The 27307-nt window shown below is 59.8% G+C and overlaps 3 protein-coding genes across 3 annotated transcripts; 1 reads left to right on the plus strand and 2 right to left on the minus strand.

Moving 5' to 3' along the window:
* Window positions 1-902: 902 nt before the first annotated feature.
* PERCC1 (proline and glutamate rich with coiled coil 1) lies at window positions 903-3439 on the plus strand. Its single transcript, XM_071444684.1, has 2 exons — window positions 903-1165; window positions 2712-3439. The coding sequence occupies exon 2, from the start codon at window positions 2744-2746 to the stop codon at window positions 3437-3439; it is 696 nt and encodes a 231-aa protein (XP_071300785.1). The 5' UTR covers window positions 903-1165; window positions 2712-2743.
* A 675-nt stretch (window positions 3440-4114) lies between these two features.
* CLCN7 (chloride voltage-gated channel 7) lies at window positions 4115-24531 on the minus strand. The gene is made up of 25 exons (XM_071444398.1): window positions 24314-24531; window positions 17362-17433; window positions 16726-16797; window positions 16428-16493; window positions 15707-15839; window positions 15225-15334; window positions 14487-14567; window positions 13967-14029; window positions 13220-13303; window positions 13000-13093; window positions 12036-12100; window positions 11504-11620; window positions 11138-11192; window positions 10587-10647; window positions 9981-10119; window positions 9645-9738; window positions 8301-8470; window positions 7939-7990; window positions 7097-7224; window positions 6868-6953; window positions 6236-6368; window positions 6084-6143; window positions 5569-5745; window positions 5387-5467; window positions 4115-5256 (listed from the first exon to the last, which is right to left on the minus strand). Exons 1-25 carry the CDS (start codon window positions 24440-24442, stop codon window positions 5170-5172), a joined length of 2409 nt encoding a protein of 802 aa, XP_071300499.1. The 5' UTR covers window positions 24443-24531; the 3' UTR covers window positions 4115-5169.
* Window positions 24532-25241: 710 nt separating this feature from the next.
* PTX4 (pentraxin 4) lies at window positions 25242-26923 on the minus strand. Its single transcript, XM_071444399.1, has 2 exons — window positions 26725-26923; window positions 25242-26599 (listed from the first exon to the last, which is right to left on the minus strand). Exons 1-2 carry the CDS (start codon window positions 26851-26853, stop codon window positions 25349-25351), a joined length of 1380 nt encoding a protein of 459 aa, XP_071300500.1. The 5' UTR covers window positions 26854-26923; the 3' UTR covers window positions 25242-25348.
* Between the last annotated feature and the right edge of the window lie 384 nt (window positions 26924-27307).

A 27307-nucleotide genomic window follows, 5' to 3' on the forward strand; every position in this document is an offset into this window, starting at 1 on the left:
AGGAGCTGGGGACCCCTCTCAGCACTGCAGACACCTCAGAACACGGTGCTCAGGGCAGGGAGGGCTCCGAGGGAGAGACCAGGAGCTGCGGTAACCCCAAAAACAGGAGAGCAGGGCAGCTCTGGGGCAGGGCTGTGGCTGTCCCCAAGCCCAGTGGCTGGTGTCCCACTCCCTGAGTGTCCCCAACACCTGTGACAGGGTCTGGTGCTGTGCCAGGCCCCTGCCATCCCTTCAGCAGTCAGGGGCAGGCTGTCCCATGTCCTCTGGCCATCCTGTGTCCTGGTCACCCTGCATCCCCAGCCATCTGTGTCCCCTGGCCCTGTTCTGTGCTGCCCCAGATGACCCCGCTGGCACATCCTGCTGCCAGGGCAGAAATGGCACCTTTGGCACAGCCTGTCTGTGAGCTGGGCTGAGTGCCATTGTCCCTTCCTCGCAGAGGAGCCACGGGCCATACTGTGGGGTGAAAATGATGTCACCCAGCTCTGTCCCTGCCAGGGGGCTGGCCCAGACACTCTCCACATGGCATGCCCACCTTTGCATCCACAGGTTCCAAAACCCCTCCCAGGGCTGGTCAGGGAGCCCAACATCCATCTCAAAGGAGCACAAGGCTGGAGATGAGTGCTCTGAACCTGCACGGGTGTGCTGCAGCACTGAGGGGTACCCCAGAAAAGGCTTTGCCCACTGCAGTGGCAGCCCCTGTTTGCAGAGGCACGGCTCGATACGCAGTATGTTCTTCAGAAGATCCCTACTCCAGGAGTCAAAATAGCATGAAATTTAATTTTACGCCTATTTGACAAAGCTTGATTTCACCTCCAATCAGCAGGGAGATAAGAGCCCTCGGCACAAGTGTGCGGGCAGTTTGGCAGCTGGGGCTGCCGATTTAATAGGTGAATTTACAGGGACAACACTTGAAAATCCCCTGGCGAGTGAACCATTAAGGTGAGCCCTGCCTTCCGTCCCCGCGTCCCTCCCCGCGCCGCTCTCCCGTTGCTGGGCGCTAAAGCAAACCCCAGCTCTGTTTACCGAGTCTACTATTACAATACGGCTACCAAATATTTGCCAGCCGTCAGCTCGCTGCTCCGCTATAAATACTTCAGGCCCAGGTGGAGGGCCGGGCAGGGGGAGCGGCGCGGGAGCCTATGCATGGCCGGGCGGCAGCGCCAAGGTGAGTGCGGAGCCGCTCCGGGCGATGCCCTCCGGTCCCGCGGGTTCCTCCGGCCGAGGGTGGCGGCAGGACAGGCTGGGGTGGCCCCGCTGCCCCCTCCCCGCAGCCCGGAGGTGAGGCTGAGCCCCCACAGCCCAGCCCGGGGCAGCACCGGGGGTACCGGGGTGGGGACGGCACAAAGAGGGACACGCAGAGATGGCAAGGACGATCTTAGGCTGGGTGCAGGTCCCGGCACCGTGCTTGGTGTGGCAGGGGCAGGTCTGGCTCCCCAGGATTTCAGGATTTGGTCCTGCCCTGAAACCCTCTCAGCATGGCCTGGGGTGTCCTGCAGCGAGGCAGGGCTGGGGACCCTTCAGCACAGGTAGCACGAGCTGCAAAGGGGCCACATCCAGCTCTGCTAAACCCAGCTGTGGTCAGAGCCCACCAGGCCAGGGCAGGGCAGGGCAGGGAGGCAGGGACGCTGCACCAGGCTCAGGTTGGCCCTTTCCACAAAAACCTGGGCAGGAAAGAGAGGGCTGGGGACTGTCCCACAGAGCTCACAGGCACCAAGACAATGCGCAGGGCCAGGGAGGGAAAAGGGCAGAAGGGTGGGACAGATGGACCATCTGCAGAAGCACAGCCTGTTGCCCACTCACTCAGAGTTTGTGAGCCCAGAGGGGTGCAGGATGGTGTGGGGTAACCCTAACATGAATGGCAGCACCCACCATCCCCCTGGGTGAGCTGAGGGAAATGACAGGGACCCTCTGCCAGCTGAGCAAGGCAGCAAGGGGCCTGAGACAGGACTCTGTCACCAGGAAAGCCAAGGGCCATTGTGTGGGCAGGGCATGGGGCTCTGGGGCCCTGAGCTGCAGGGTGGGTGCTGAGCCCCCATTCACCTCCATGCACAGCCCCGGGGTGAAGGGGAGCATCCCTCTGCCCCACATCCCCACTGCCCTGCATCCCATGACTTAGTGTGGACATCCATGTCCCACAGGTCAGTGCAAACATCCTTGCTGCCCCACATCCCAAGACTTAGGAACATCCCCACTGTCCCACACCCCATGGTTTGGTGGGGACATCTCTGTTGCTTGATGTCCCAGGGTTCAGTTAGAATATCCTCACTGTCCCATGTCCTGTTGCTTGTAGAGGGATGCCATCTCTGCTACTCCATGTCCCACGACTCAGGGTTGTGCTTCCATTGCCCCATATCCCATGTTTTGGTGGGGACACCCCTGCTGCCTGCTGTCCCAGGGTTGAGTGGGGCTGTCCCAGGGGGAATACCCCCACTGCCCTCTTTCCCACAGCTCGGTGGGTACATCCCACACCCCGTTATTTGTGGGGGACATCCCTGCTGCCCTGTGGCCCCACCTTGGCCATGGTGTGGCACAGCATGGGCTGCTGGGCTCCCAGGGCAGCTGGGCCAGGGCTGGTGCCGGGCTGTGTCACCCTGACCCCGGTGCCCCTGTGGCCCCACCTTGGCCATGGTGTGGCACAGCACGGTCCCCTGGGCGGTGTGTCAGGGCTGGTGCCAGGCTGTGTCACCCTGACCCTGCTGTCCCTGCCGCAGGGTGACTCCCGGGGGTGCCTCCGAGCGCTGGCATGGCCGCGGGTGTCATCCAGCCCCTGGCCGAGCTGCGGCTGCCCTCGCCCTTCCCGCACGGCCTCCTGCTGCCCACGCACCCTGAGCCCGACTTCCCCGACCTCTCCGAGGAGGAGGAGGAGGAGGAGGAAGAAGAAGAGGAGGAAGAAGAAGAGGAGGAGGACGTGGAAGCGGTGGAGGAGAGCGTGCGGCCGGAGCTGGCCGGTGTCTCCAGCACTGCCGAGACCACTCTGCGTCTCCTCAAGTTTTCGGAGCTCATCAGCTGCGACATCCAGCGCTACTTCGGGCGGCCGGGCCGGGAGGAGGCGGCCGGGAGCCGCCCGGTGCCCGGGGACTGCGGCTCGGCCCCGAGCGCCCCGGCCGTGCCCGAGGCCCCGCGGGGCAGCGCGGGGGCCGCGCACAGGCTGGGCCCGCTGGCCGAGCTCTTCGAGTACGGCGTGCACCGCTGCCTGCCCGGCGGCAAGAGCCAGCGGCTGGAGAGGAAGTACGGCCACATCACCCCCATGCACCGCAGGAAGCTGCCGCCCTCCTTCTGGAAAGAGCCGGGCCCCGCCGGGCTGCTCCACACCGGCACCCCCGACTTCAGCGACCTCCTGGCCACCTGGACAGTGGAGCCAGGGCCGGAGCTGCCGGGCGCTGGGCGGGAGCTGCTGGGCCGCCCGGGGCTGGAGGCAGAGCCCTTTGCGGGGCTGTGACCCCAGCGTGGCCCCGGTGCCGCCACGTGCCACCCGGTTAATGATAAACCCGGTGGCCCCAGTGCCAGCACCGGGGCACCCGGAGCGGCCGGCTCGAAGCCGGTGATGGGACGAGTGAATAAATGACTCCCGCCAGGCAGCAGCGTGTGCGGTGTCCTTTGCCACCCGCCACTGTGCGTCCCTGCTGGCAGAGACAAAGGGCACCACGGCTTGGCGTGACCCGGGGGCTGCTGGCTGCAGCGGGAGGAGCAGGGCAGCGCAGAGCCGGCGGGAGCCAGCAGCCCGTGTTTACTCTGGGCCCAAGGCGGTGGATCCCATCCCTTATCTCGGCCGCGCCAGGGCAAAGGGCGAGCGGGGCCTCATAAAGCACCCGGCAGTCAGCACACGGGGGACCCAGCACTGCCCTGGGGACCCACTGTGCCCTACAGCTCCCCTGCCCCAGAGCAGGGCTGGCTTTTCTTCCCCACGGCCTGGTTGTTACCAGGGCCCAGCTGAGGCATCCTCTGCTTTGTGTTGGTGTTGAAAGGGAAAAGAAGCTGGGAAGGGGCAGCCAGCCCCTGCCTTGAGCCCAGGATGCAGCCACCCCCACCCCCCAGCCTGTGCCCTCCCAGCAGCAGGAGTGGGGACAGAGCTCGGTTCAGCCTTAAGGGAAGCAAGAGACAGGCAGCACCACACTAAAAGTACAAACAGACTTTATTTCAGCACAGATCCTGCAGTCAAAAGCCTCTCCAGGCACCAGGTGAGGAAGGGGCAGTCCCAGGGCAGGGGGCAGGGCAATGCTAAGGAGAGGAGGAAGGATGGGGGAAGACAGGAAAAGTGAGGTGCCAGGGCTGGCTTTGCTCCCACCCCCGGCCAAATCCAGGACTGGTGGTGGAGTTTGGGGTGCCTCGAAGGGCCCAGGCTGCTGGAAGGGGCCAGAACATACCCCAGGAGTGACTCTGGCTCCCGGTGTGGGAGCAGCAGTGGTGGGAGGACTGCAGGACTGGCAGAAGGGCACAGGCTGCAGGACCAACATCTCCCCAGTGCAGGCAGCTCTCCCCTCCCCATCCCTGCCCCAAATCCCAGGGGTGTCTCCCCACACATGGGTTGGGGTCAGAGTGCCTGAGGGAGCCAAGAAAGAGCCAGAGGCAGCAGCTGCAGAACCAGGGGAGCCCTTTTATTGCACAGCCAAGCAGGGCACGTCCCCCTCCTCAGTGCCAAGGAGCAGGGAGGCAACCCCAGAGCTCAGCCCAACCCAGCAAGCAGGACCACAGGGCAGCAGGGAATGGGGGCCCGGGGGCAGGAAGGAGCCCCAAGGTGTCCCCTCTGCTTCTCTCACAGGCCCTGCAGCCGAAGCTTGGGCAGGACCAAGTCCAGACAGCCCAGACTGGGTGGATGAGGCAACAGAGGCCACGTGCGGTGTCAGAGAACTGTGCCCAGCTCAGTAGGGCAGCCCTGCTCCCCATGGAACACTCCAGCCTTCACCCAACCATCAAGGAGAGCCTATTCCAGGAGCTAACAGAGCCAAGAGTGAATTTTGATCCCTCAGGGAAGCAGAGGAAGGGGTGACAAGAGGAGGCAGTAGACGTGGGAAGGCAGCAGCAGGCAGGAGGGCCAGGGCAGCACGGCCATGGCAGTGCTCCAGGCACTGTGACACCTGCAGGGACTGGCCCAGTCCTCTCCCCACCTCCTGCAAAAGGGGGACCCCAGCTCCCAGGGGCCGGGGTACATCTCTGCTGGGCCACGCTGCCTCACGTCTGTGCCAGAGAGAGCTCCTCCAGGCCCTCCTTCCCCAGCCGGTACCTGGCGAGGTCCTTGCGGGTCACCATTCCCACCACCTGCCAGAACAGGGACAGGGTCAGCCTGATGTGGACAGGGAGCTCACAGGCTCACACAGAGCCTGGGGACAGCGTGTCCCTGTCCCCTGGAGGAGCCCAGGCTGCTGGGACACAGCGAGCAGGGACTCACCTCGTTGCGATTGTCCACGACCACCAAGTGCCGCAGGCCCAGCGCTCGGAAGAGCTTGAACACCCGGGGCAGGGACGCCTCCTGCAAGGCAGAACGGGCTGGGGGGGCTGCAGCACCCCCAGGCAGCCCCCACTGCTCACCCTGACCCCTGGGGGGCTGTCACAGGGGTCCCTGGGCGTTACCTGGGGCACGGTGTAGGGCGAGGGGTTCATGAACTCGCTGAGGTCAATCATGCACTCGCGCTCATCCTGAGAGACGTGGATGGACTGGATGGGGGGGAAGCGGGGGTAGGCGTCCCGGAAATCCTTCAGCTTCAGCCGCCGCTGCACCAGGCTCAGGTTGGCCCTTTCCACAAAAACCTGGGCAGGAAAGAGAGGGCTGGGGACTGTCCCACGGAGCTCACAGGCACCAAGACAATGCACAGGGCCAGGGAGGCAAAAGGGCAGAAGGGTGGGACAGATGGACCATCTGCAGAAGCACGGCCTGTTGCCCACTCACTCAGGGTTTGTGAGCCCAGAGGGGTGCAGGATGGTGCTGGGGTAACCCCACCACCGAATGGCAGCACCCACCATCCCCCTGGGTGAGCTGAGGGAGATGACAGGGACCCTCTGCCAGCTGAGCAAGGCAGGCAGCAAGGGGCCTGAGACAGGATTTGGAGAGCAGACACAGCCCAGAGTCTCCAGGCAGCATCACCCACCTTGTGCTTCAGCAGGACGATGAGCTGGGAACGCAGGATCAGACCCCGCAGCCCGGCAACCTGCAACAGGCACCGTGTGAGAGGGTCCCCACTGCAGCCAGCCCTCGGGGGCCACCCCAGCTGCAGCCCCTCCCCAGGGACACCCAGCCTGCCTGTGTGGTGTCAGGGTTGCTCTCCACCACGGGGAAGCCGTTGTGGTTGGAGGAGGTGTCACTGAGGATGTCCACAACCGTGCCCACGCGCTCGATCCTCCGCAGGCAGGTGACAGGAGTGCTCATCACCTCCCTGCAGGGAAAGCTCTGGGTGAGCTCAAGGCAGCACACGCTGAATCCTGCAATCACACACTGGCTTGCTGGGAAGGGACCTATAAGCTCCTCTCATTCCAAACCCTTTCCATGGGCAGGGGCACCTTCTACTGTCCCAGGTGGCTCCAAGCACCATCCAACCTGGCCCTGGACAATTCCAGGGACCCAGGGGCAGCCACAGCTGCTCTGGGCAACCTGTGCCAGAGCCTCAGCACCCTCACACCCTAAATATCCCCCCCACCACAGTTCACACCCTAAATATCCCCCCCAACACACATTAACTCCTCAGTGCTGCTGCCTCCTCTGTCCCCAAAAGCTGCCAGGGAGAGAGGAAGGAACACACTGCAGATCACATCCCTGCTGGGGAAGAAGCTGGGCTGTGGTACCAGGGGACAGCAGGCTCCTGCAACCTCCACTCCCAGCTCAGGCCAACATTGGGCTCCAAAGGCTGCTGCCACAGCCATGCCCAGCCCACCTACCTGGCTGTGAGGGAGTGGGATGTCACTGGGGCCTCCCAGTGCAGGAAGGGGACACTTTGCAGCTGGATGTGCATGTCATACAGCCCCTGCAACAAGAGCCAAGCCATCAGGAGAAGCCTGGTGAGGTGGCAAAGGCCACAGCCAGGCAGCAGCTCATCCCTTAGAGCGAGCACATGCCTGTCCTGGCCCCCCATGGCCCCCCAGCCCTGGGGAGCACAGCAGCCCTCACCTCCACAAAGTAGTCTCCCACAATCTTTGCTGTCATCAGCACCAGCATGATGGGGAAGCCATAGGTGACGTTGCCTGTTGCCTCCATCATGATGACAGTGAGACTCAGGGTCATCCGCACGATCCCGCCTGCCAGAGGCACCCAGGGGGTTTAGAGGGGCAAGGAAACACAGAGTGAGGGCATCACAGAGCACCTGAGGGCCCTGGATCTCCCAGTGACCCCCAAGTGACCCAGTCAGAGTGAGGGCTGTAGCCATGATATTTTCCGAAAAATCCTTTCTTTAGGATTTTTTTCTCTTGAGAAGCTGAGAGGCTTCAGGAACAAAATGTAAACAATGGTTATCTGCTGCTGTGGAATGCAACAAGTGGATTTGTGATTAGTCTCATGTAGTTGTTTCTAATTAATGGCCAATCACAGTCAGCTAGCTCAGATTCTTTGTCTGAGACACAAGCTTTTGTTATTATTCTTTCTTTTTCTATTCTTAGCTAGCTTTCTGATGAAATATTTTCTTTTATCTTTTTAGTATAGTTTTAATATAATATAGATCATAAAATAATAAATCAGCCTTCTGAAACATGGAGTCAGATCCTCATCTCTTCCCTCATCCTAAGACCCCTGTGAACACGGTCACAGAGGGCATCACAGAGCACCTGAGGGCCCTGAATCTCCCAGTGATCCAGGACTGCCTCCCCAGGGGTTAGCCCAGCCCTCACTGTGCCTGGCAGGGTGATGAGGAAGCTGACAGCCAGGCTTCAGCTGGGAAGGAAGCTGTCAGGGAAGCAGGGAGTGCTTTTTCCCATGACATCTTTCCCCCAACCAACACTGTGCCATGGGGAACTCACCCAGCTGTGCAGCAGCTCCCATCAGGGCGTATTTCCCAGGATCAGCCCAGATCTGAGCACAGGAAAGAAAAGGAGCCAAGTCACCTGCTGGCTCCAGGGCATTCAGAGATAGTCAGCAGAGTCCTGGCCCCCAAACCCCCTCCAAAGCGGGGAGAGCTGCCTGAGGCTGCCTGAACAACCCAGCTGCTGGCAGCGCTCCACTGGGAGGTGGAGAGGTCCAGACCCAGCTCATGAAGACATCAAGCAAGGAGCCAGCCCAGTTCAGAGCTTTCAGCCAGCTCCAGGCACGCTGTCTGAGCATGCCACCAGCCCAGCAGCGAGGGAGGAGGGCAGGGTGCCAGGGCTGCCCAGGCAGGACTCACCGAGCCCTTGGTCAGGTAGGACAGGGAGATGCCAAAGAGCCTCCCCCAGGCTGCCCCGATCAGCAGGGAGGGGATGAAGACCCCTGCAGACACTGTCAGGCCATAGGTCCAGCAGGCCAGGAAGAAATACATCAGTGTGAACATGCCCAGTGTCATGGGGTTGTAGGAACCTGGGGTGGGGACAGAACAGAGTCAGTGCTGGTCCCACAGCCCAGGGGACACTGTGATGGGCTGTAGCCACAGATCAGGCAGCAGCAGCCCCACAATTCACTCCCAGCAGAGAGAGCCTCTCTTCTTGGGCAGCACCTCCTGCCCTGGCAGCACGGGTACAGCCTTTCAAACTGGCTGTTCAGGTTATTTCTGCCCCCTCCAGCACCCCCCACCCAGCCAGGGCCATCCCAAGCCCTCACATCCCATTCCCCCATCTCATGACTCGTCCCCTCCCAGCCCTGTGGTTCCCAGACTCCCATGATGAATTTCAAAGCCCCAAGGGAGGGACTGCCAGGGCTGAAGGACAAGGTTGGGAGGACAGAATCCCACTGCCAGCTTTGGGATTAACTGAGCAGGGCATGTCCTGCAAAGTCCCTCCCATCCTGCAGCTCCCACAGCAGCTCCAGCCAGTGCCACACTGTCCCACAGCACAGGCTGTGCCACCCCAGTGAGACCCTGCTGACCCCACAACCCTGCTAAGTGCTATTTTGGGATTGCTGAGCAGCTCAATCTGGTTTAAACAAGTACTTTGCAACCCCTCCTTCAGACAGAAGCCTTGAGCCAGGGAGGAGCCAGCACTGCAGGAGCAGCCCCAAGACACAGGATGGTCATCTTGGTCATCTCCTGGCTGCAGGTGGCCAAGCTGCACCCCCTGGGCTGAGGATCTCTGCTCCCCACCCATGTGCAGCTGGGTACAGAACTCAGATTCCACAGCAGGCAGAGGAGATGCTGGGGTTACACCAGGTCCAAGGAAAGTGGAGCTAGAACCTGGGAACCAAACTGCATTTCCCAAGCAAATCCAAAGCCCAAGATCCACCTCCACAACCTGCCCAGAGGGTAAAGTCATTATGGGGCAAGTGGCCCTACTAATTAAGAAAACATCCCAGTGACATTTCCAGAACAGACTTCAGACAGACAGCAAGGGTCAGACATGCTCTCACACAACTCAGAAGCAGCACAGCCTGCAAATGTGCAATACCAAAACCAGGTCCTTGGCCCCACAGCCCTTTGGCTGAGCTCCGAGGTGCCACCAGGCACAGCACCCATCCCTCCTCCTCCTTGACCCAGCAGTGGCCAAGGCACACATGGACCCTCTCTGCTGACGTTCAAGGCCTCCCTGCTGGGTGCACTGACCTGGAGGGTCATGGAAGAGGTTGACAACGCTCTTCTCAGGTGTGTTGAAGAAGGCAGTGGCCATGGAGTTGTACTCTCCATCAGCACAGAAAAGCTGAAAAAGCAAGATAAGGAAGGGTTAGAAGTGGCAGGGAAGGCTGGGGGACGTGTGCCAGCGAGGAGGCAGCTCTGGGCAGGGAGGACACCTACAGCATCCTTGGGTCTCCAGCTCTGCCTGCACTGGAGGGCATCAACTGCAAGGTGCAGCGTCCCAAATCCAGCAGGGTCCTGTCTCCCTGCTGAACCCCCCAGGCTCAGGGTGCCCCCACCCTGAATGCATTCTGCATCATGTCCTACCTGCAGGGGATATGCCACAGAGCTCCCCTGGATGGGCTGGCAATCTCTGGAGCAGTAAATCATGACAAAGCCCACAGTCGCTGTCACTGCTGCCACCAGCATGGCCTCAACCACCTGCAGGCAGGGCCTGTGGATGTACCTGTGAACACAGGAGTGACAGTGGCACCCAGGGGTGTGGGCAGCACCAGCACAGCCTGGCTGGGCATGTCACATCAAGCACATGACAGTCTGGCTGCCTCTGCTCCCTGCCCAGACCCTGCCACACTGTCCTGCTGCTTGAAAAGCTGCTGACAGGTAATGGCTGGGTCAGACTGGTCTCAGTTGGCTTTAGCAGCTCTCTCCCTTTTCTTAGTCCTTTCAGAGCACATGACAGTCAGGTCTGCAGTGTCTGCACCTCTCTGGGCCCTCCAGTCACTGGAGGGAAATATTTGGCAGGGTCAGAGCAGTGCAGGTCACAGCCACAGGCAGTGAGAGGCACGTGGCACCTTTCAGGAACTGTTGTTGCTCACATTAAATGAGAGATTACAGCCTTGCTTCATGTGGGAATGCCACTTTGAGGGAATGCAGAACCCACATCAATCCCCTTCATTACCTGTGGGCTCTTACCTGATCCGGAACATTGTCAGCCAGTAATTGAGGGCATTGAACAGGGCCCCGAGGATCCCACCTGCAAATGGGAGGGAGGAAAAGCTCAGCATACAGGCCCCAGGCTGCCCACCACACAGGGAACCTCTGAAGATCATCCACACCCATCCAGAGTGACCAGCAGCACATGTGAGTGCTGTCCCTGCAGGACCTGTCACCAAGAGGAGCCTGGCACCAGCAGCAGGGGCCAATGTCACAGTGCTGGCACCAGGCAGGCAGAGGACAGGCCAAACCCATGGGGATAAGGGCAGCTCACATGGCAGCAAGGGGCTGCCCAGGACTGCAACACACTGACCCTGCTCAACATGGGTTAAAGGGGCTTGACTTGCTCCTAGGGCTGGGCCAGGATCCAGCTCTCATCCCTGCATAAGCCCCACAAGCAGCCTCTGTTCCAGAATTTAATGGATTCCCCATTTTCCCCAGGAAACTGGACACCAAAGCCCTTTAGACCCAGACAGAGAACAGAGGAAATTATTCAGACAAATCAAATGGAAAGAGCAGCATTCTCTTACCAACCACTCCCATAAAGATGAAGATAGGAATTTCCTGGATTGTGTATCCCATTTTCTGCAAGCAAGAAAGAAGTGGGTTTCACATCTCCTGGCCCATCTGCAGTCCCACAGTCAGTGACTGACTGCTGGGACAGCACAACTCTGCCCCAGAGCTGCCCCAAAGTGTCCCCTGAACATCCCACAGCCTCCAGAAATTCCTTCTGCTGGGGCTGGTGGAGCTGAGATCTGGCCAGACCCCACTGGCTGCTAAGGCAGAGCCTGCCTCAGCCCCTGGGTGAGCTTATAGACAAACTGATGTCCCCAAAGCTGCTGAGGGCTGTGTCCAACCACTCCCCAAAGCCCTCCATGGGGAATACCTGTGCCTACCTCACTGTCAAATCTGCCAAAGTTGATGAGCCCAGGGCTGGAGAGATCCCAGGCATTGCCATGGTAAACGCTCAGGACAGAGTTTAGAGTGAAGGTGGAGATCATGGAGGCAAAGAACTGGAAGGAGATGCAGCCCAGAGTCACTGCCAAGTTCCCCCAGCCCCAATTCCTCACCACATGCTCCATACACTACCCCAAACAACCCCCAAGGCCCTTGGGCAGGGCTTGGTGCCCACAGTGTGCTGGGGACAGGAGGTCACATTCCCCATGGTGTCACTCTGGGCAGCTCACACTGACCAGAGTCTGGCTTCTCCTTTTGCCTCTCTGTTGCCCTGGGGCACAGCCCAAGGCAGCTCCCTTGGAAAGGAGCTCAGCCAGGCCCAAATCCAGCCCCTGAGGAGAGGGCACAGGAGGGGAGCTGGGATGCTGCTCCTGGAGCAGGGCTGTCAGGAGGCCTGGGGCTGCAGGGCACCCAGAAAAGGCAATGCCTCACACCACACCCAGCAGCTCTCCACTGTTTTCCAGCACTTACAATTCTCCATGTCAGGAACTGGTTCCAGAAGGAAGCCCCTTCCTCCAAGCTGAACAGGACACCCCCTGCAAACACAAGATACAACATCTACACAAGGGGCACGTGCCACAGCCCCTTGGCTCCAGCACCAGCCAAGCACCCAGGCCATGTGCCCACACTGCCCAGACCCTGTCACAGGCAGGCTCACCAAGCCATCACTGAGGCACTGACCACAGCAAAGCCCCCCACTGCCATTCTCCTCCCCAGGGAGGCAACATTTGGGATCTGGGCAGGGCCAACACCTGCACGGCCTGGCAGGAAAACTTGGAAGGCCCCTGCAGTGCCCCATGCAGATCCCAACAGCTGCCTCCAAGCAGGTGGGAACAACCTCCTGAGGAAATCCATGTCCAGGCACTGCTCAGTGCCAGAAAGCATCAACTCAAAATGAAATTGAACAGACTCAGGACAATGTCATCAGTGAAGTTCAAAATACTAGACTAGAAATTTCAACATCAAAAATACAAGCAATCTCACCCTAGAAATATCTAAAATAGAAGATGACAGAACAAAAAAATCAAACCACAAAAAATACAGCTGCAAAGTCAACATCTTACAAAATTACAGCAGCTTTTAAAAGATATCAATTAAGTTCAATCTGTTTTAAGAATTACAAATTATAAACTTACTCCACTTTTGAACATACCTAAGAGAAGACTATAACATCAAATCTTCAAGAACTTTGACCTTTAAAACTCAAAAAACCTTAAAAAAATCACTGAAACTCTTCAAAAAAACCCCAAACACATCTTTGTACTCCAAAAAAACCCTTTTCCCTCACAGTGTTAAAAAAAATACAACTTTACAATTTCATATTTTCAGCAAGACTCTTCTGTAAAAAAACCCTTTGTTGATATAAAATAAAAATAATATAAAAATAAAAATAATATTAAAAAATCCCTTGTAAATAATAAAATAAGACACGCACCCACGGGGGCACCGAAGGCGGCCGAGACGCCAGCGGCAGCTCCAGCTGACACAAAATCCCTCTTCTCTGTGTCCCTGCGGAAGTACTCGAAGATCTGAAACAGGACAGAGGGCACCTTCAGGGCTGAGCCAGGGTATGACAGGGATGATGCCAAGCCACCAGTGGGAGCAGCACAGAGGGGCACCTGCAGCACAGCAGCCCCTGGGAGCTCCACACCAACCTTGAAGTCTCGCTTTAAGGACGTGGATCTTCCCTGGGAGATGCCAGCAGCAATCACGGATCCAGAGTGAATCATGGGTCCTTCCTAAGGGCCAGAGAGCACAGTCAGACTGGGGAAGGAAGAACAGGCATGGCTGGATGCTGCTCACCAGCTTGCAGTTCTGAAGCTGGATTGGGAGCATTTCTCTCAGGGAAATACAGACCTTGACATTTTCCCCCTTCCCATCCTGGAGGTGTTCAAGACAGGTTGGACAGAACTCTGAGCAACCTGGTCTGGTGAAAGGTGTTTCTGCCCATGGCAGGGGTTTGGAATGAGATGATCTTTAGGATCTCTTCCAACCCAAACCATTCCATGGTTTTATGAAATCCTTATCCTAGCATGTGCCTCCCTTACCCACCTCCTGTGGAAACAAGTGTTTCCCTTGCCTGCCTTCAATCCCAGCCTGCCAGAAAGGTCCCAATGGGACACCCAACTCTCCCCCATCTACTGTTTGCAGGGACAGCCACTGATGGACAGGGGCTGCTGCTCTCTGCCCTCAGCCAAGCCACACACAGGCTGGCACGGTGGCACCACGTGCCATAGGGGCTCCCCAAGCCTGGCAGCGCCAGTCACCTTGGCCAGGGAATAACACTGGGAAGTCACCACAGGGCCCCCAGCACCCCGTCCCCAGCACAGGACCGGTGTCAGGCTGTGACACAAGTGCCAGCAGCGGGGACCAACAGATCAGCAGCACTTTGTGCACATCACCTTCCCAACAGCCAGGCCGCCGACCACCGAGAGGATGACCCCGCAGACTTTGATCACCAGGGTCTGCACAACAGAGAAGGACACAGCAGGTCACAGGGGTGGCAGAGGAACAGAGAAGGACACAGCATGTCACAGGGGTGCCATACAACAGAGAAGGACACAGCATGTCACAGGGGTGGCAGAGGAACAGGGCCATGGCAGCCACAGGGGACACAGACCCAGTGGGCCCCAGGCATGGGAGGAGCCAATGAGCCCAGGGAACTTGTGATTCTCATCCCCCCCACTGTGGCAAACAGGGTTGGTCAATTTTCTTCTTGGCCAGAGCAAAAGTCTACCCAAAGCTGCTCTTCCCAGTGCCAGCTGCTGGTGCCAGGGCAGGAGATTTAACCTCTGGACACTGGGGAGGAACAGCTGTAGAGCTGGGAGTTCCTGCCAGCTCCTGCTGGGCCACAGGGTGGGCAGGGACCACTCCAGGACCACACAATGTGCCCAGGCCATCCCAACACCTCCTGATTCCTACCTTGAGCCGGACAACATGTGGAATCTTCACGCCATTGAGGTAACATTTGATCTGGGGAATGCCACTGCCAGCTGCCACGGGCTGCAGGGAGCAGGGAGAGCTGTCACACACAGGATGGGGACACAGCAGCCACCTTACCCCTGTCACACAGCACACCCTCAGGGTGGCTCTGAAATGAGGCCAAAGCTCATCAACAGGCTCTGGAGATGGGCTTGAGGGAGACACCCACTCCCTAAGGGCAAATGTGCCAAGGAAAAGGAGCTGGATGGGTTCCTGGGTACACTGAGGTGTTCCCCACCCAGTCACAGCTACAGAAAGGTCACACTTGGTGGCCAGGGAGAACAAAGGCAACGCCACAAGGAAGGCACTGTGGATTAGAGTGATCAACAGGGAGTCCCAGACCCTGGCTTGTCCTCCAGAGGCACCCAGCCAGACTGGTCAGTGCTGGTGCTCGGGTACACCCAACACAGAGAGGCTGAGCTAGGGCCAAGGCTTGGGAGAGCTGCAGCCCCGCCCAGGGCTGGAGCACAGCCTCTGCCCCAGGCTGCCAGCACATCCCAGCAGCCTGCCAGCCCCACAGAACCCCCCAGCACAGCTGGAGCCAACACCGAGGAGCTGGGGCTACCAGGAGCCAAACTGGCAGAAACACATTCACTGGTCACAAAATTTCACATTTTTTGTGGAAACATGACCCTGCTTTGCCCATGTAAAGAACCCAGAGCAGTTTCTGACTCTTACCTCTATGAAGGCAACGATCAGAGAGCCCACCATCACCACACTGGCATTCAGGGTGGCCCAGAGTAACAGGGAGAAAGAGAGGCCTCCTTTGGCTGTGAACTTGTCAATGTCTGGGGCAGCAGCTCAAGGAAAATCCAGTATTGCTTGGGTACCATCCCTCCCACCACAGCATCTCACAGAATCACAGGGTGCTTTGGGCTGGATGCCACCTTAAAAACCATCCAGCTCCCCCCCTGCCATGGGCAGGGATGCCATTCACTAGACCATGTTGCTCCAAGCCCCTGTCACTTGGAGCACCCAGAGCAGCTGAAACGAGCCTCCTCTGTCACAGCAGTGTCCAGGCACAGCTCAGCCCTGCAGAGCAGCAGAGTCTGTGCCACCAAACCAGAGCGAGGAAGCGCTGCCCTCTCCCCGCAGGACCCCTCTGTCACAGCTCCCAGGAGATGCCAGAGGTCCCAGCTGGCCATGCTCTGTGAGGATACTGTCCTTCACCACCCGGTACTTGAGGCCAGCCAGGTTCTCCACCACGATGTCGATGAAGCAGGCGACAAGGCCAGTGAGGATGCCGATCATGGCGCAGATCACCCAGCGCTTGATCTCCACCGTGCGGAAAGCCTGAGGGGTAGGAGCCCTCAGAGCCTGCTGCCAGCCAGCCTGGCACCCAGGGCACCCCAGCACACCTGCCACCTTCCCCAGCACGCTCCCAAGCCTGGGAAGCTCTGAGGAGAGCCAGGGAGCACCAATGCTGGCTGACCCAGCGAAGCCTGGACACAATTTACTCATTTTAAGCAGTGCTCCTGTTCCTCTGTGGGATCCCTAAGGTGCTTTTCCAGCTTGCCTGCCTCCATTAGGCCCATCCTCCTGGGGTTCCTGCTGTGGCACTGATTCCCAAAGCCCCCAGGGCAGATGTTTCACATGATTCCAGAAGTCCCTCTGCTCAGGGACCTGCCCCATGCCACCAGGCAATGCCACCATGTGCACCCAGATTAGCTCCCATTCCAACCACCTCATGCTGGGTCCTTGATCCTGGGGTTTCACAGCTTGTCACCAGCTGGTCAGTGCCCATAAACCCATCCCAGCTCCACCTAGGCTTTAAGCACAACCTCCTCTGGCCCAGAGAAGCCCCCAGCAGCCAGGCAGGGGGAACAGCTTCCCTTGTCCACCCCAGCTGAGATGATCTGTGGGCAGCCCAGCAAGACTCACCGCATGGTTTATCCTCCTCTCCTCCTCCAGGAAGAGCTGGTTTTCACTGTTGTCATAGTCCAAGCTCTAGTTTGGGAAGGGGAGATGCTGTTATTGTCTAAGACCAGGTGAAGAGACCCCCATGTTGAGGAGTGCTGCCCTCTGCCCCTCACCCTGCTCTTGTTATCATTTTCCTTCCTCCATTCCACTCCTTCTGCACTGAAACCACCCTCATGGGGCAGCTGTGAGCCCTGGCCCCTCACAACTCACCTGCTGCAGCCCAGAGGGCAGACACAAGATGTGGCAAATGGGCACCTACCTCATACTTGAGTGACAGCAGCTTCTCATTGTGGGGGATCTCGTTGGGACGCTGCCGAGGGACCTCTGTCTCCTGTGGGATGTGATGTACAGCTCAGGATGGTCAGGTCAGAGTCCAGCCCTCCCATCCACGTGCAACTGTTGGTTTAACTCCTTCTGATGCTCAGGAGATGCACAGAGGAGTGCAGGTGCAAGCTGCCTGGCAGGCAGGGATGTGGGATGCTTTTCCACCACTTGGATGTGTGGGATTTAAGGCAGCTGGACCAGGGGTGCACCCTCAGCAAGCACCACTGCCACACTGACTGGCACTGAACACAAGCAACTCCATGCCCTGGTGGAAGGCAACCTTTCACCTCAGCAGGAAATTCCTCAGGCCAAAAGCAAGGAGCTATTTCAAGCAAACCCATGTTTTTGGGCAGAAACCAAATTCTGTTTCCCAAACGCCTTTGACCATTCCCAGCTCCGAATTAGGGCATTTCCTGAGGATCCCAGAGGGGCCCCTGGGCCAGAAGCAGCTGAGGTCACCCAGCCCAGGAAGACCTGAACAAGCTGAATGTGAAGGAGGGAACAGCAGCAGCTGTTTCTGGAGGAAGGGAAGGGGTCCCAGTAACAGGAGGCCCCTCTCTGGGCCACTCACCAGCTCATGGGTGTCCTCATTGAGGTCCACATTGCTCAGCTGCCCGATGCGCAGGAAGGAGGAAGGAGTGAGCTGAGGAGAGAAGGGGAAATGAGGTCAACTCCTGAAAGCTCTTCAAATCTCTCAGGAGGATGGAGCAGGGCTGCAAGATGCTCGTGCTCTGCCTCCCTCACTGAGCTCTGCCTGCCCCCCAAAACACAGCACCTGCTCTCAGAGGACACACCGAGGAGGTGGCATCCAACACCCTGGAGGGAACCAGAGGCAGCAGCAGCCTGCCAGGGTTTGGGTGAGCTGCTCCAACCTGTCAGGAGGCAGAGCCAGCTCACCTGGGGAGGTGCCAGCAGCAGTGGCTCCCTGGGGACTGGCCACCACCAGCCCCTGGCACGGAGAGCCGTGCTGACAATCCTGTGCTGAGCAGCACGTCCCACACTGCCCTGGGGCTGGGGAGGGACAGAGCCCCTGCACAACCTGCCACCTGCACAGCCACAAGCTCACCACGACGTGCCCTCAGCTGCCAGGCCCAGCCAGCAGCAAGGGACAGCTGAGGACACGTCTGGCTCTGCCATCTGCTCCACAGCAGCGGTGACCAGCCAGGAGAGGAGCACATCACGTCAGCTTGTCAGTTTGTCACCCCCTGAGCAGCTGGGACCAGAGTGACAGCCAGGCTGGCTGCCAGCCAGGAGACACAGCAGGAAGTGGGCACACTGCTCCTGAACAGCCCTGGGGACTCTGGTGTCTCTCTGAGCCAGCCCTGGTGTGATGCTGGGAAGCAGCAATTGCATCTCCCTCCGGGGAGCAGCTTCTCCTTTCACTGGTGATCACTCGGGGTTTTTGCTGCCAGTGCAGTTGCACAGCATGGGAGTTTTTTCTTTTTGGGCACCTCCATCTCCTGGATGAGGCAAGCAGGGGCTTGGGCTGCAGCTGAGCAGTGCCACAGGGGGACCCAGCTGGAGCAGGCAGGCTGCTGTCACCCCTCCAGCCCCACAGGGATGCACAAGGATCTGAGCACTGTCCCCAAGAACAGCCCAAACACCATTCCTCAGCATTAAGATCTTCCCCTCCAGTGCCTCACCCCTCCCCAGCTGTCAGGTTAAAGAACTAGAGGATAAAAGAGGGATGGTGAGAGCAAGAGCAGGGCTGTGGCCTGTTGGTGTCTCTCTGCTGGCAGGTCCCAGACCCAGCCCCTCGCTGCTTTAATCCCCACGATCCCGTCTGGAACGTGAGGCCAGAGCTGCTGGGAGCCCTGCACTCACTGCAGAGGAAGAATATCCCTTTGTGTTTGCAGTCTGACCTATTTTCCCTTTTTTCCCTCTGCTCCACATTCCCCTTCACTCCCTGACCTGCAGATGGGTTCTGCCCCAGCTTCTCAAGCCCTCTCTGGTGCCCTTTAGCCCCCAGCAGTTCCAGCCCTCAGTGCTCCATGCTGCCATTGCCACACACTGGTTTGGCAAAGCCTGGGCTTTGCTTCTGGTCCCTCATAGCTCCACACTCCCAGTGGAAAGGATCCAGGTGGAGCCTTTTCCCAGCAGTCAGAGCAGACCACAGTGGATTTCTAAGAGCTGGGTACACACAATGCTGTCACCTCCCTGAGTTTAGGGTCATGAGCTGGATACAAGAACTGCCTGTTCCAGTGCCTGCCAGTGCCCAGCTGCTCTGGAGGCAGCTGAGGTTCCAGCCAGGCCCTCACCATCCCAGGGAGAGAGAAGGACACATTGCAAAAGAACACACCTACACTGGGACTGAGGAAGCACAAGGATTTAAGGCTCCTGTAGGTGCCACACATCCAGGCAAGATCAAGGAGATGGAAAATGTCACTCATGCCATGTCCCTTGTGTCCCTCAGGCAGCACCAGCCCTTCAGGGAAAATTCTCCTTCTCTTAGCAAGGGGGTCTGCAGACACACCAAATGTGGCTGAACCAGTGACATCCCACCCTGTTCCCTCCTTCCCTGTGCACAGAGCAGTCAGGGCACAGCAGCTCAACTCCCCATTGACTGAGCACCAGCAGGACACAAGGACAGATGCAGGGAAAGGAGGTGCAGTGGAACCTGAAGCTGAACTTAGACAAGCAGCACATTTTTAATATCCTCCCCCTGAGTCCGGGCACCCCTGTGGCATCTGCAAGCAGAGGCCTGGCTCCTGTCTCACCACCACAGGGATCACATGCCAGGAGGGCAGGAAAGAGCTACTTCCAGCAGCACCCAAGAAGGACAAGAGAAAAAGGAGAGATTCAGGCAGCCTGGAGCCAAGAGAAAAGGTTATTTGTGCACAGCTCAAAGACTCACTGAGCAATGCCCTCCTTGGGATGTTTTCAAACTCAGCCAAGGCAGCTGCTGATCCTGGGGACGTGTGATGTTGGTGTGACTGTGCTGTGATTATCTGCACATAAAAGCATGCACTGCTGCCAAAACCCAGAGGGCACAGAGGGGTTAACAGCTCTCCTGCCCCAGGAGAGGCTCTGGGACACTCTGAGCCTCACTCTGCCAGTGGCACACGAGCACCCAGCCCTCAGCCCATTTGGGTGGTAATTTCATCCTTTCATCCTGAGCTCTGCAAAGAGATGTCTGGAGCCTTGGTCTGAATTAAAATAAGTTATCATCAGTGTTAGTGGGCAGGAATGTTGGCAGGCAGGGCTGCTCCTCCAAGGGACCTCACCAGGCTGCAGGGAAGCCCCCAAATGCAAGAGAGGCAAATACAAAGCCCTGCACCTGGAATGGAGGAGTCCCAATGGTCTTAGTTGAAAAAGTCTTGCAGTGACCTGGTGGGTGAGGGAAGAGGTGTCAGTGGCACAGACCTGGAGGGGAGGTGGCCAACCCCCTCCTGGGTGGTGCCAGAGCACTGCCAGAAGGTCTGGGGAAGGGATCCCACACCTCCACCTGGCACCTGCAATAGCACACCTGGGACTTGGCATCCAGTTTGGGCTTCCTGGGACAGAAAAGGCACAGAAAGTGACCTCAGCAAGAGAGTTAGGGGCTGGAGCACATGGCAAGATACACAAGGAGAAGCTGGTGCTTCTCAGGGAGTTCTTCATGGCATCTCCAGACACCCAACAAGGGGTTACAGACAGCACAAAGCCAGACTTCCCTGAAGCTTTGCACTGATGGGACAAGGAGCAGTGGATAAACTGCAGTAAGGGAACTTCTGCTCAGATATCAGAGCCAAACGTTCACCCTGTGGCTGGTGACACACTGAACTTGGTGCAGAGTAGTTCCCAAAGCTCCTCTGGGTGTGTCCCTCAGGGATCTGCTCTGAGCAGGGGCTGGACTGGAGCTCATGGCTGTAGCCCCCTCAGGGACTCCTGAGCTCCCCTTCCCCTTTGCCATGCTGGCACCCACTCTGAGACCAGCAAGAGCAAACTGAGGATCAACCTCAACATGAAAAAAATCCAGCAGAAGATCTCAACCACCACCTTCCAGTCATGCCCTGGATGCATGATCTCCATGACCCAGGCCAGGCTGGGGGATCCCCAGGATCCAACCCCAGCTGTGTGCACAGTGACCAAGCCAGGCCCCCACACATTGCCCTGGAGAGCCATCAATAGGGAGTATCTGCCTCTGCTCCACAGCCCATTTCCACAGGGATGAGCCTGCAGGACAGGACCCAGCATGAGGAGAGGCCCCTGGACACTGTCCCTTGTCACCACCCTGTGCTCAGTAAGGAACTGGCAGCACGTGACTTTGTGTTATCGATGAGATAAAGCCCAGCACAGACCACAGAAGCTATGGGAGGGAAGGAGGAGGATTTCCAGCCCTCAGGGCCCCTCTTGGCTTCAGAACACTCTGCCCCTCATACCAGCCTGGGTGGAAGACTCCAGGCTGTGTCACTGGTGTGTCACCAGCACGAGGACCCTGTCACTGGCTCTGTCAGGGAACAGGGGAGATGAGCTGCAGGGCTTTTGAACCCCCCTCCTCTGACACACAGCCACAGCTGGGACAGGCTTCAAACCCACCCAGCATCATGCCCAAAATGCCTCACAGCAGGACAGAACAGGGCTCTTCACCTCCAGGCTCACAACAGGGGAGAAAACACCAGACTCTCCCCAAGGTGTCAAGACTCAGCTTTTGCTTCCAGGTTCCTGCTGCCACTGCCAGGGCACAGCTCCTGCTTGACCCTCACCTCCACCAGGATGGGAAATGCTGGCATTGCCCTGGCCTTTCCCCTGGCACAGGAGCACACAAGGATGAGGCACTGCCACAGCCCCCAATAGCTTGAGCAACCTGCAGAAAACTTCCTGAAGTTCCCGTGCTGGGGGAGGCTCCTGCCACCACCCCAGGGCAGTCACCTCCAGGCTCAGAAGGGCAGGCACAAGCAGCCTCTCTGCCAGTAACCTGGGGTGTGCAATCTGCAGCCCATCTGCCAGGAATCAGGGCTCACCCAGCACTCACACTTCCCTTTTTCTGCCTCCTCCCACCAAGATTTCTTGACTGGCCACTTTTGTGCACCTCGTTACTTGAGATGGAAGAAAATGAGACCAGCAACATCCAGAGATGCAGGATAAACACACAGGGGCTAAGAAGGACACCCTGCCCAGCAGCAGCCTGGTTTTCATGATGGTGAGCCCTTGCTGCAGGCACCCTTTGAAGCAGGAGCTTCAAACCAACCCCAAAGTCAAGGCACTTCAGCACAAATATCTTTGATGGTAGCAAAGGAGAAATGTTCCTTCACAAAAAATGGCTCATGATGGAAATTGGCTGCTCTTACTAACATTTTCCACCCACTTCCCAGCCTGAGAACCACCACACGTGGCTAAGGAGAGGGACAGCCCCCAGCAGGCACAATGCTCAGAGACACAACTGCCTCTCACCCCTTGCTGTGCTCCAGGCACCAGAAAACCCTGTGAGAGGATGAAGGCTTGGCCAGCCCAGCTGGCCCCAAGCAGAGCAGACCTCAGGGACAGGCCCCTCACACCCCTCCACAGCCACAGGGGTGTTTATCCAGCCTCTCCTCACCTCCCACCCAGCAGACCTCGATCTCAGTCCCTCTCAGCGGGGAGCTGCAGCCCCGTGTTTCCTCTGGGTGCCTTAAGATCACTTTCATTTCCATTTAACAAGCATGTGACAAAGGGAACAAGTGATGTTAGGGGATGGTTTTTTTTTATTACCACAACCCAGGTTTAAATCTCCCCTGAGCTAAGCAGCCCCAGCCTCTCTTTATCTCTCCCCCAAAGCTGTCCTGCCTTCCTGCTCCAATCCACACGATTGAAAGTCATCTGGGGCACAGGGAGAGGCACTGCCCAACACCAAAATACAGCCCCAGCCCTACAGACACACCCCAGCTGCCACTGCCAGGGGCACCTGTGCTCTGGAGCTCCAGCAAGGTGCTCCCTCTCCTCCTGGCCAAGGAAAATGCCACTAGTGCCATGTCACAGCTGGCACCTGAGCTGCCTGCACTGTGGCAATAAATGACATTGGCAGGCCTGGGCGTCCACCTCCAACTGCCCCTCCTGCAGCAGGCCTCAGGCACTTCTTCCAAACCACCAGGAAAAGCCTTCCCCAATGACCCCCAGCCATGAGATCTGGTTAATCCCTGCTCTAACACCCTCCAAACCCCCAGAACTCCCCATGTGCTGTAAATATACGGGGTCCTGTTGCACTGCCAAGCAGGATTACTTTTATTTTCACCCCAGAACGGCTGCCATGGCACAGCTGCCTCCTTGCAGCTGCCATTCCCTGCTCCCAGAGCACTCACAAGGCTCTCCCAGCCTAACGAGCCCTGCATTTCCCTCTAATTAGCCCGATGTTCTGACTTGCCCAGGAGCAGGGCAGCACAGAATTGTGCTGGGCCAGACAACCCTGCTCACAGCTGCCACAGTCTGGCACTGCTCCTCCCTATCTAAGCTCAGGCCTCCCAGAAAACTCTCCACAGGGAATTCTAGGATGCCACCTGGAAGCAATGCCTGTCCCACCTGGTGCTGGCACAAAGTGCTCCATGGTCCCACCCTGCCCAGCCCAGCACCCTCAGCTTCACTCTGGAACAGCTGCTGAGTGCCTCAGTTTTCTTCACTGAGCTGCAAGAGGGGGAGAGAACACCAGGCAGGTGGCTTGAGGGCACACTGGAGAGAAGTTCTCCTCACTTAATTACCCCAAATTAACTTGGAAGGAAAACTGGAAGGAGAACTTGGAAGGAACTGGCCTCCCTCTGTGACAGGCCCACCTTGGACCTGCTTTTTGCCAGAGTAGCTCCATCCATCCCACAGGACACCTTGCACCACTGCAGTGTTGGAGGCTCTCGTGTCTGAGCCCTACCTGGTGATCAGCAGCATGTCAGGCATCAGGCTCTCACAGAAAGACATTTTTAACAGAAATTCATTTAGCACAAATTAATTTTACATGGACAGATACAGACAGGACAAGGGGGAATGGCTTCAAATGAAACAAAAGAAGATTAGATTAGATATCAGTAGGAAATGGGGGTGGGCAGGCCCTGGCACAGGGTGCCCAGAGAAGCTGTGGCTGCCCCTGGATCCCTGGAAGTGTTCAAAGCCACACTGGATGGGGCTTGGAGCACCCTGGCCTAGTGGAAGGTGTCCCTGCCCATGGCAGGGGTAGAACAGGATGGGTTTTAAGACCTTTTCTAACCCAATCCACGCCGTGATTCCCTGAATGAGGAGCAGCCCCAGCGGGCAGGAGCAGGGCCCTGCTCAGTATACGGTGCTGCTGCCAGGGACCGTCCCAGGGCGGGGGAGCAGCAGGGATGGAGCCGGCTGGGCACTGACTCAGCCCCAGCTCAGTTTTTCCCCCGTGAGTGCCCCGTGCCCCGGCCATGGCTCCCCCCGGCCCGGCCGGTTCTGCTTTCCCAGCCCGGAGCGACCCCGACCGCCCCCGCCCAGCCCCGGGGCAACGAACGCGGATGAACACGACAGGGGAGGGGGCGCACACTCGGCCCACAGCCCCGGCCCGGCCCTCTCCGTGCTCCCTCCGGCGCGGAGCCCCCGCTCCCGGGGGCGGGACCCACCTGCCGGCCGCTGCCCGCCGCACCCGGGCCGCTACCGTTGAGCAGCGGGGTGGTTTCGCCAGCACGCCCGTCCTCGTCGTCGTCGCGGTCGCGGCCGGACCAGGACACCTTCTTGGCGACGTTGGCCATGCGGGGCGGGGGCGGCGGCGGCGGCGGCTGCTCCGCCGGGCCTGCCCCGCCGCGCGGTCATGTGACCGCCGCCATCACGTGCCCGTTAGGGCGGCCGGAGGCGCCCCGAGGCACCATGGGAGTTGTAGTTTCGGTGGGGAGGCCGCGCCCGGAGCGGGACGGGACGGGACGGAATGAATGGAATGGGATAGGATAGGATTAGGGTAGGACAGGACGGGACAGGATGGGACACGACAGGACGGGATGGGATGGGATGGGATGGGACGGGCTGAGCGGGACCCCAGTGGCGGCGGCCCGAGAGGTTGCGAGGCTTTGCCCCACGCACACCCAGCCCCCCGGGAACACGGCGCTCCGGGAACGGCCGGAACCGACGCTGCTCCAGCTCTCCAGGCACAGAATTCCCCAGAGTGTGCTTGGCCTTATGGAGCAGCACAGCTCGGCCCGAAGCCCTGCCCCGCCAGGAGCCCCGCGGGCACGGGCAGCTCACGGCACCGCCGGCGGCGGCGGCGCTGGCTCCCCCCGGTCACGGCTGTCCCGTGCTCCGCTTCCCTTGCTCTGATCAGCGGCAGGGAACGAGCAGCGCCACCCGCTCGGGCTGCACGGGCTGAGCAGCTCCTGCCCGGCTGTGAGCGGCACCGAGCGCGGCAGTGAATGAGCAGCACAGAGATAAATTGGGTTTCTCTAACGTTCGGAGCGTTTTAATAGGAACCATGAGCTGTGCATCCTCTAGGAGCAGGTGACCTCTGCCTTTGGTCCCACCTCTGGCTGCCAAGACCCTTTTCCTCCCTCGGTGGTGGCGGTTCTGAGATGCGCTCCCTGCTGGGTGTCCCATCACCCCGGGAGGGTTCAGCTCGGGTCGGGAGCGGCACCGTGAGCCAGCCGTGACCATTCCCGCTGTCAGCCTCGTCAGAGGCAGCGCTGGAGGCACGGACACGCCACCCTCCGCACCCCGCCCCGCAAGGAGGCATCGGCCAGCGTGAGGAGGGGGCCGCGGGGCAGCCCCCGCCCTGTCGCCATTCTGGCCACCTCCCCGGGCAGGAGAGCCCGTCTCCAGAGAGCGAAGCCAGCCAGGTGACCCACAAAAGCTTCTTCAGTGCCCAGGTCCATGTTGGGGCCGTGCTGCCCCCAGCCCAGCACCAGCGAGCCACCAGCGGGGATTCCATAGCCCTGCTGGAAGCCGGAGCCGGCAGCCAGCAGCCTCCTGTCCACGTAGAAGCGGTACCGGCCCTGGCCCGAGGACCAGGTGAGGCACAGGTGGTGCCATTTGCCGTCCAGGAGCGGCGCCACCGGCAGCTCCCGAAACTGCCCGTGCCCCAGGATGAACCGTGCAGAGCCGGGGCGATCCCCACCGTGGCCAAGCACGGCCAGCTCGCTGTGCCCGTCCCCGGTGGCGTAGGAGAGGAGAGCACCGAGGCGAGGGGCTGGGGTGGCCAGCCAGGCACAGAGCGACACCGACCGCAGCCCCCGGTGCGGGCCCAGCCCCAGGACGGCCCCGTGCCCAGCGGAGGGGTCGGGGAAGAGCAGGACGGCTCCGGTGCGACAGGCGGGGGAGGCGGACACCGGGGCGGGGGGGCTGTGCCTGCCCTGTCCCGGCTGCCGGGGGGCTGGGGGCTGCTCCTGGGGAGCCGTGGTGGGGAGCATCGATGCCACGGTCGGGGGTGCTGGTGCTGCATCCTCAGGGCTCTCCTCATCCTCCCGGGGCGCTCCCCCAGGCCCGGCAGCAGCGGGCAGCCAGTGTCCTTCCTCCTGCCGGTGCTGCTGCCACCGCCGCGTCTTCGGGGGGCGAGGGCTGGGGGTGCTGAGGACAGCCTGGCCCGGGGGCTGCTGCTCCGGCCGCCTGCCCCGGCTCCGGGCGGTGTCTGGCACACCGTGCGGGTTGGTGCCAGCCTCCACCAGCGCGGCCGGGGGGTGGGTGAGCAGGGGCTGTGGGGGGCTCAGGGCACCCACCGTCCCCTCCAGCCTCTTCAGCCTGCGGCGTAGCCGCCGGCCAGCAGTGGCCAGGCGGGCCAGCTCGGCACCCAGGGCGGCCCGGGCAGCGTCGGCCGCCTCCGCCTGCTCGGCCAGAGCCTGGAAACGTCCATCGATGTTGTAGGAGATGTTGTAGTTGCTGGCGATGCTCTGGAGATGGTTCACTGTCAGTTCCTGGAGCCGGAGAAACTGCAAGGGAGTGGGATGATGTGGGGCGAACCCACGGCCCCGTGTCGAGTCCCTGCCCCGCCCAAAATGCTGGGTGTCCCCCTAGCACAGGCTGGCAGCACCCCGTCCCCGCGCCGGGCACCCACCTGCTCCTCCAGGCGCCGCAGCCGCAGGAGCAGGGGGCCGGGACGGGCCAGGGGCGCCGGGGCCCGAGTCAGGCCGCCCTGCAGGGCAGCAGCGAGGATCAGGCAGAGGGGCAGTGCCATCCCCGCCATCCCGCCGCCGGACGCTTTCTGCCTGCACGGCAAGGCCGGCCCTGGCCCCCCTGGTGTCCCCCCGGGCAGCCTCCACCGCTGATGAGATCCACAGGCACCGCTGGCACGGCCCCGCACCGGGGCTCCCGGCGCTCTGCGGGGGCGGCTGGCCCCGGCCCAGAGCTCCCGGGGCTCCGCGGCTGGGGCCGGGCCGGGGGTGCTCGGCTGTGAAAGGAAAGGTGTGCGGGGGATCCTGGGCACGCGGCTGGATGTGGGGCAGGGGGGGACAGGCTGGGCAGGGCCGGCAGGACAGGACAGGGGAGGTCGGACGGAGTGGTCGGTGCCGGCTGGATAGGACAGGACAGGGGGGATGGAGTGATCAGTGCTAGCAGGACAGAACAGGGCAGAACTGGACAGGACGGGGCACGGCAGGGCAGGGCAGGACACCACAGGATGGGACAGAGCAGGTCAGATG

Source organism: Agelaius tricolor, unplaced genomic scaffold (assembly GCF_023055355.1).
Source record: "Agelaius tricolor isolate 1412-34295 unplaced genomic scaffold, bAgeTri1.0.p SCAF_19, whole genome shotgun sequence".
Taxonomy (NCBI): Eukaryota; Metazoa; Chordata; class Aves; order Passeriformes; family Icteridae; genus Agelaius; species Agelaius tricolor.

What these genes read in the sequence shown, in the direction of transcription:
- PERCC1 (XM_071444684.1), top strand. Translation starts at nt 2,744, where the DNA reads ATGGCCGCGGGTGTCATCCAGCCCCTGGCCGAGCTGCGGCTGCCCTCG.
- CLCN7 (XM_071444398.1), bottom strand. Translation starts at nt 24,442, where the DNA reads ATGGCCAACGTCGCCAAGAAGGTGTCCTGGTCCGGCCGCGACCGCGAC. An exon ending in CTGACAATGTTCCGGATCAG is followed by an intron (nt 10,120 to 10,586) that starts GTAAGAGCCCAC and finishes CTGTGTTCACAG; the next exon opens with GTACATCCACAGGCCCTGCC. An exon ending in CGCCCTACACCGTGCCCCAG is followed by an intron (nt 5,468 to 5,568) that starts GTAACGCCCAGG and finishes TCTGCCTTGCAG; the next exon opens with GAGGCGTCCCTGCCCCGGGT.
- PTX4 (XM_071444399.1), bottom strand. Translation starts at nt 26,853, where the DNA reads ATGGCGGGGATGGCACTGCCCCTCTGCCTGATCCTCGCTGCTGCCCTG. An exon ending in TGCGGCGCCTGGAGGAGCAG is followed by an intron (nt 26,600 to 26,724) that starts GTGGGTGCCCGG and finishes ACTCCCTTGCAG; the next exon opens with TTTCTCCGGCTCCAGGAACT.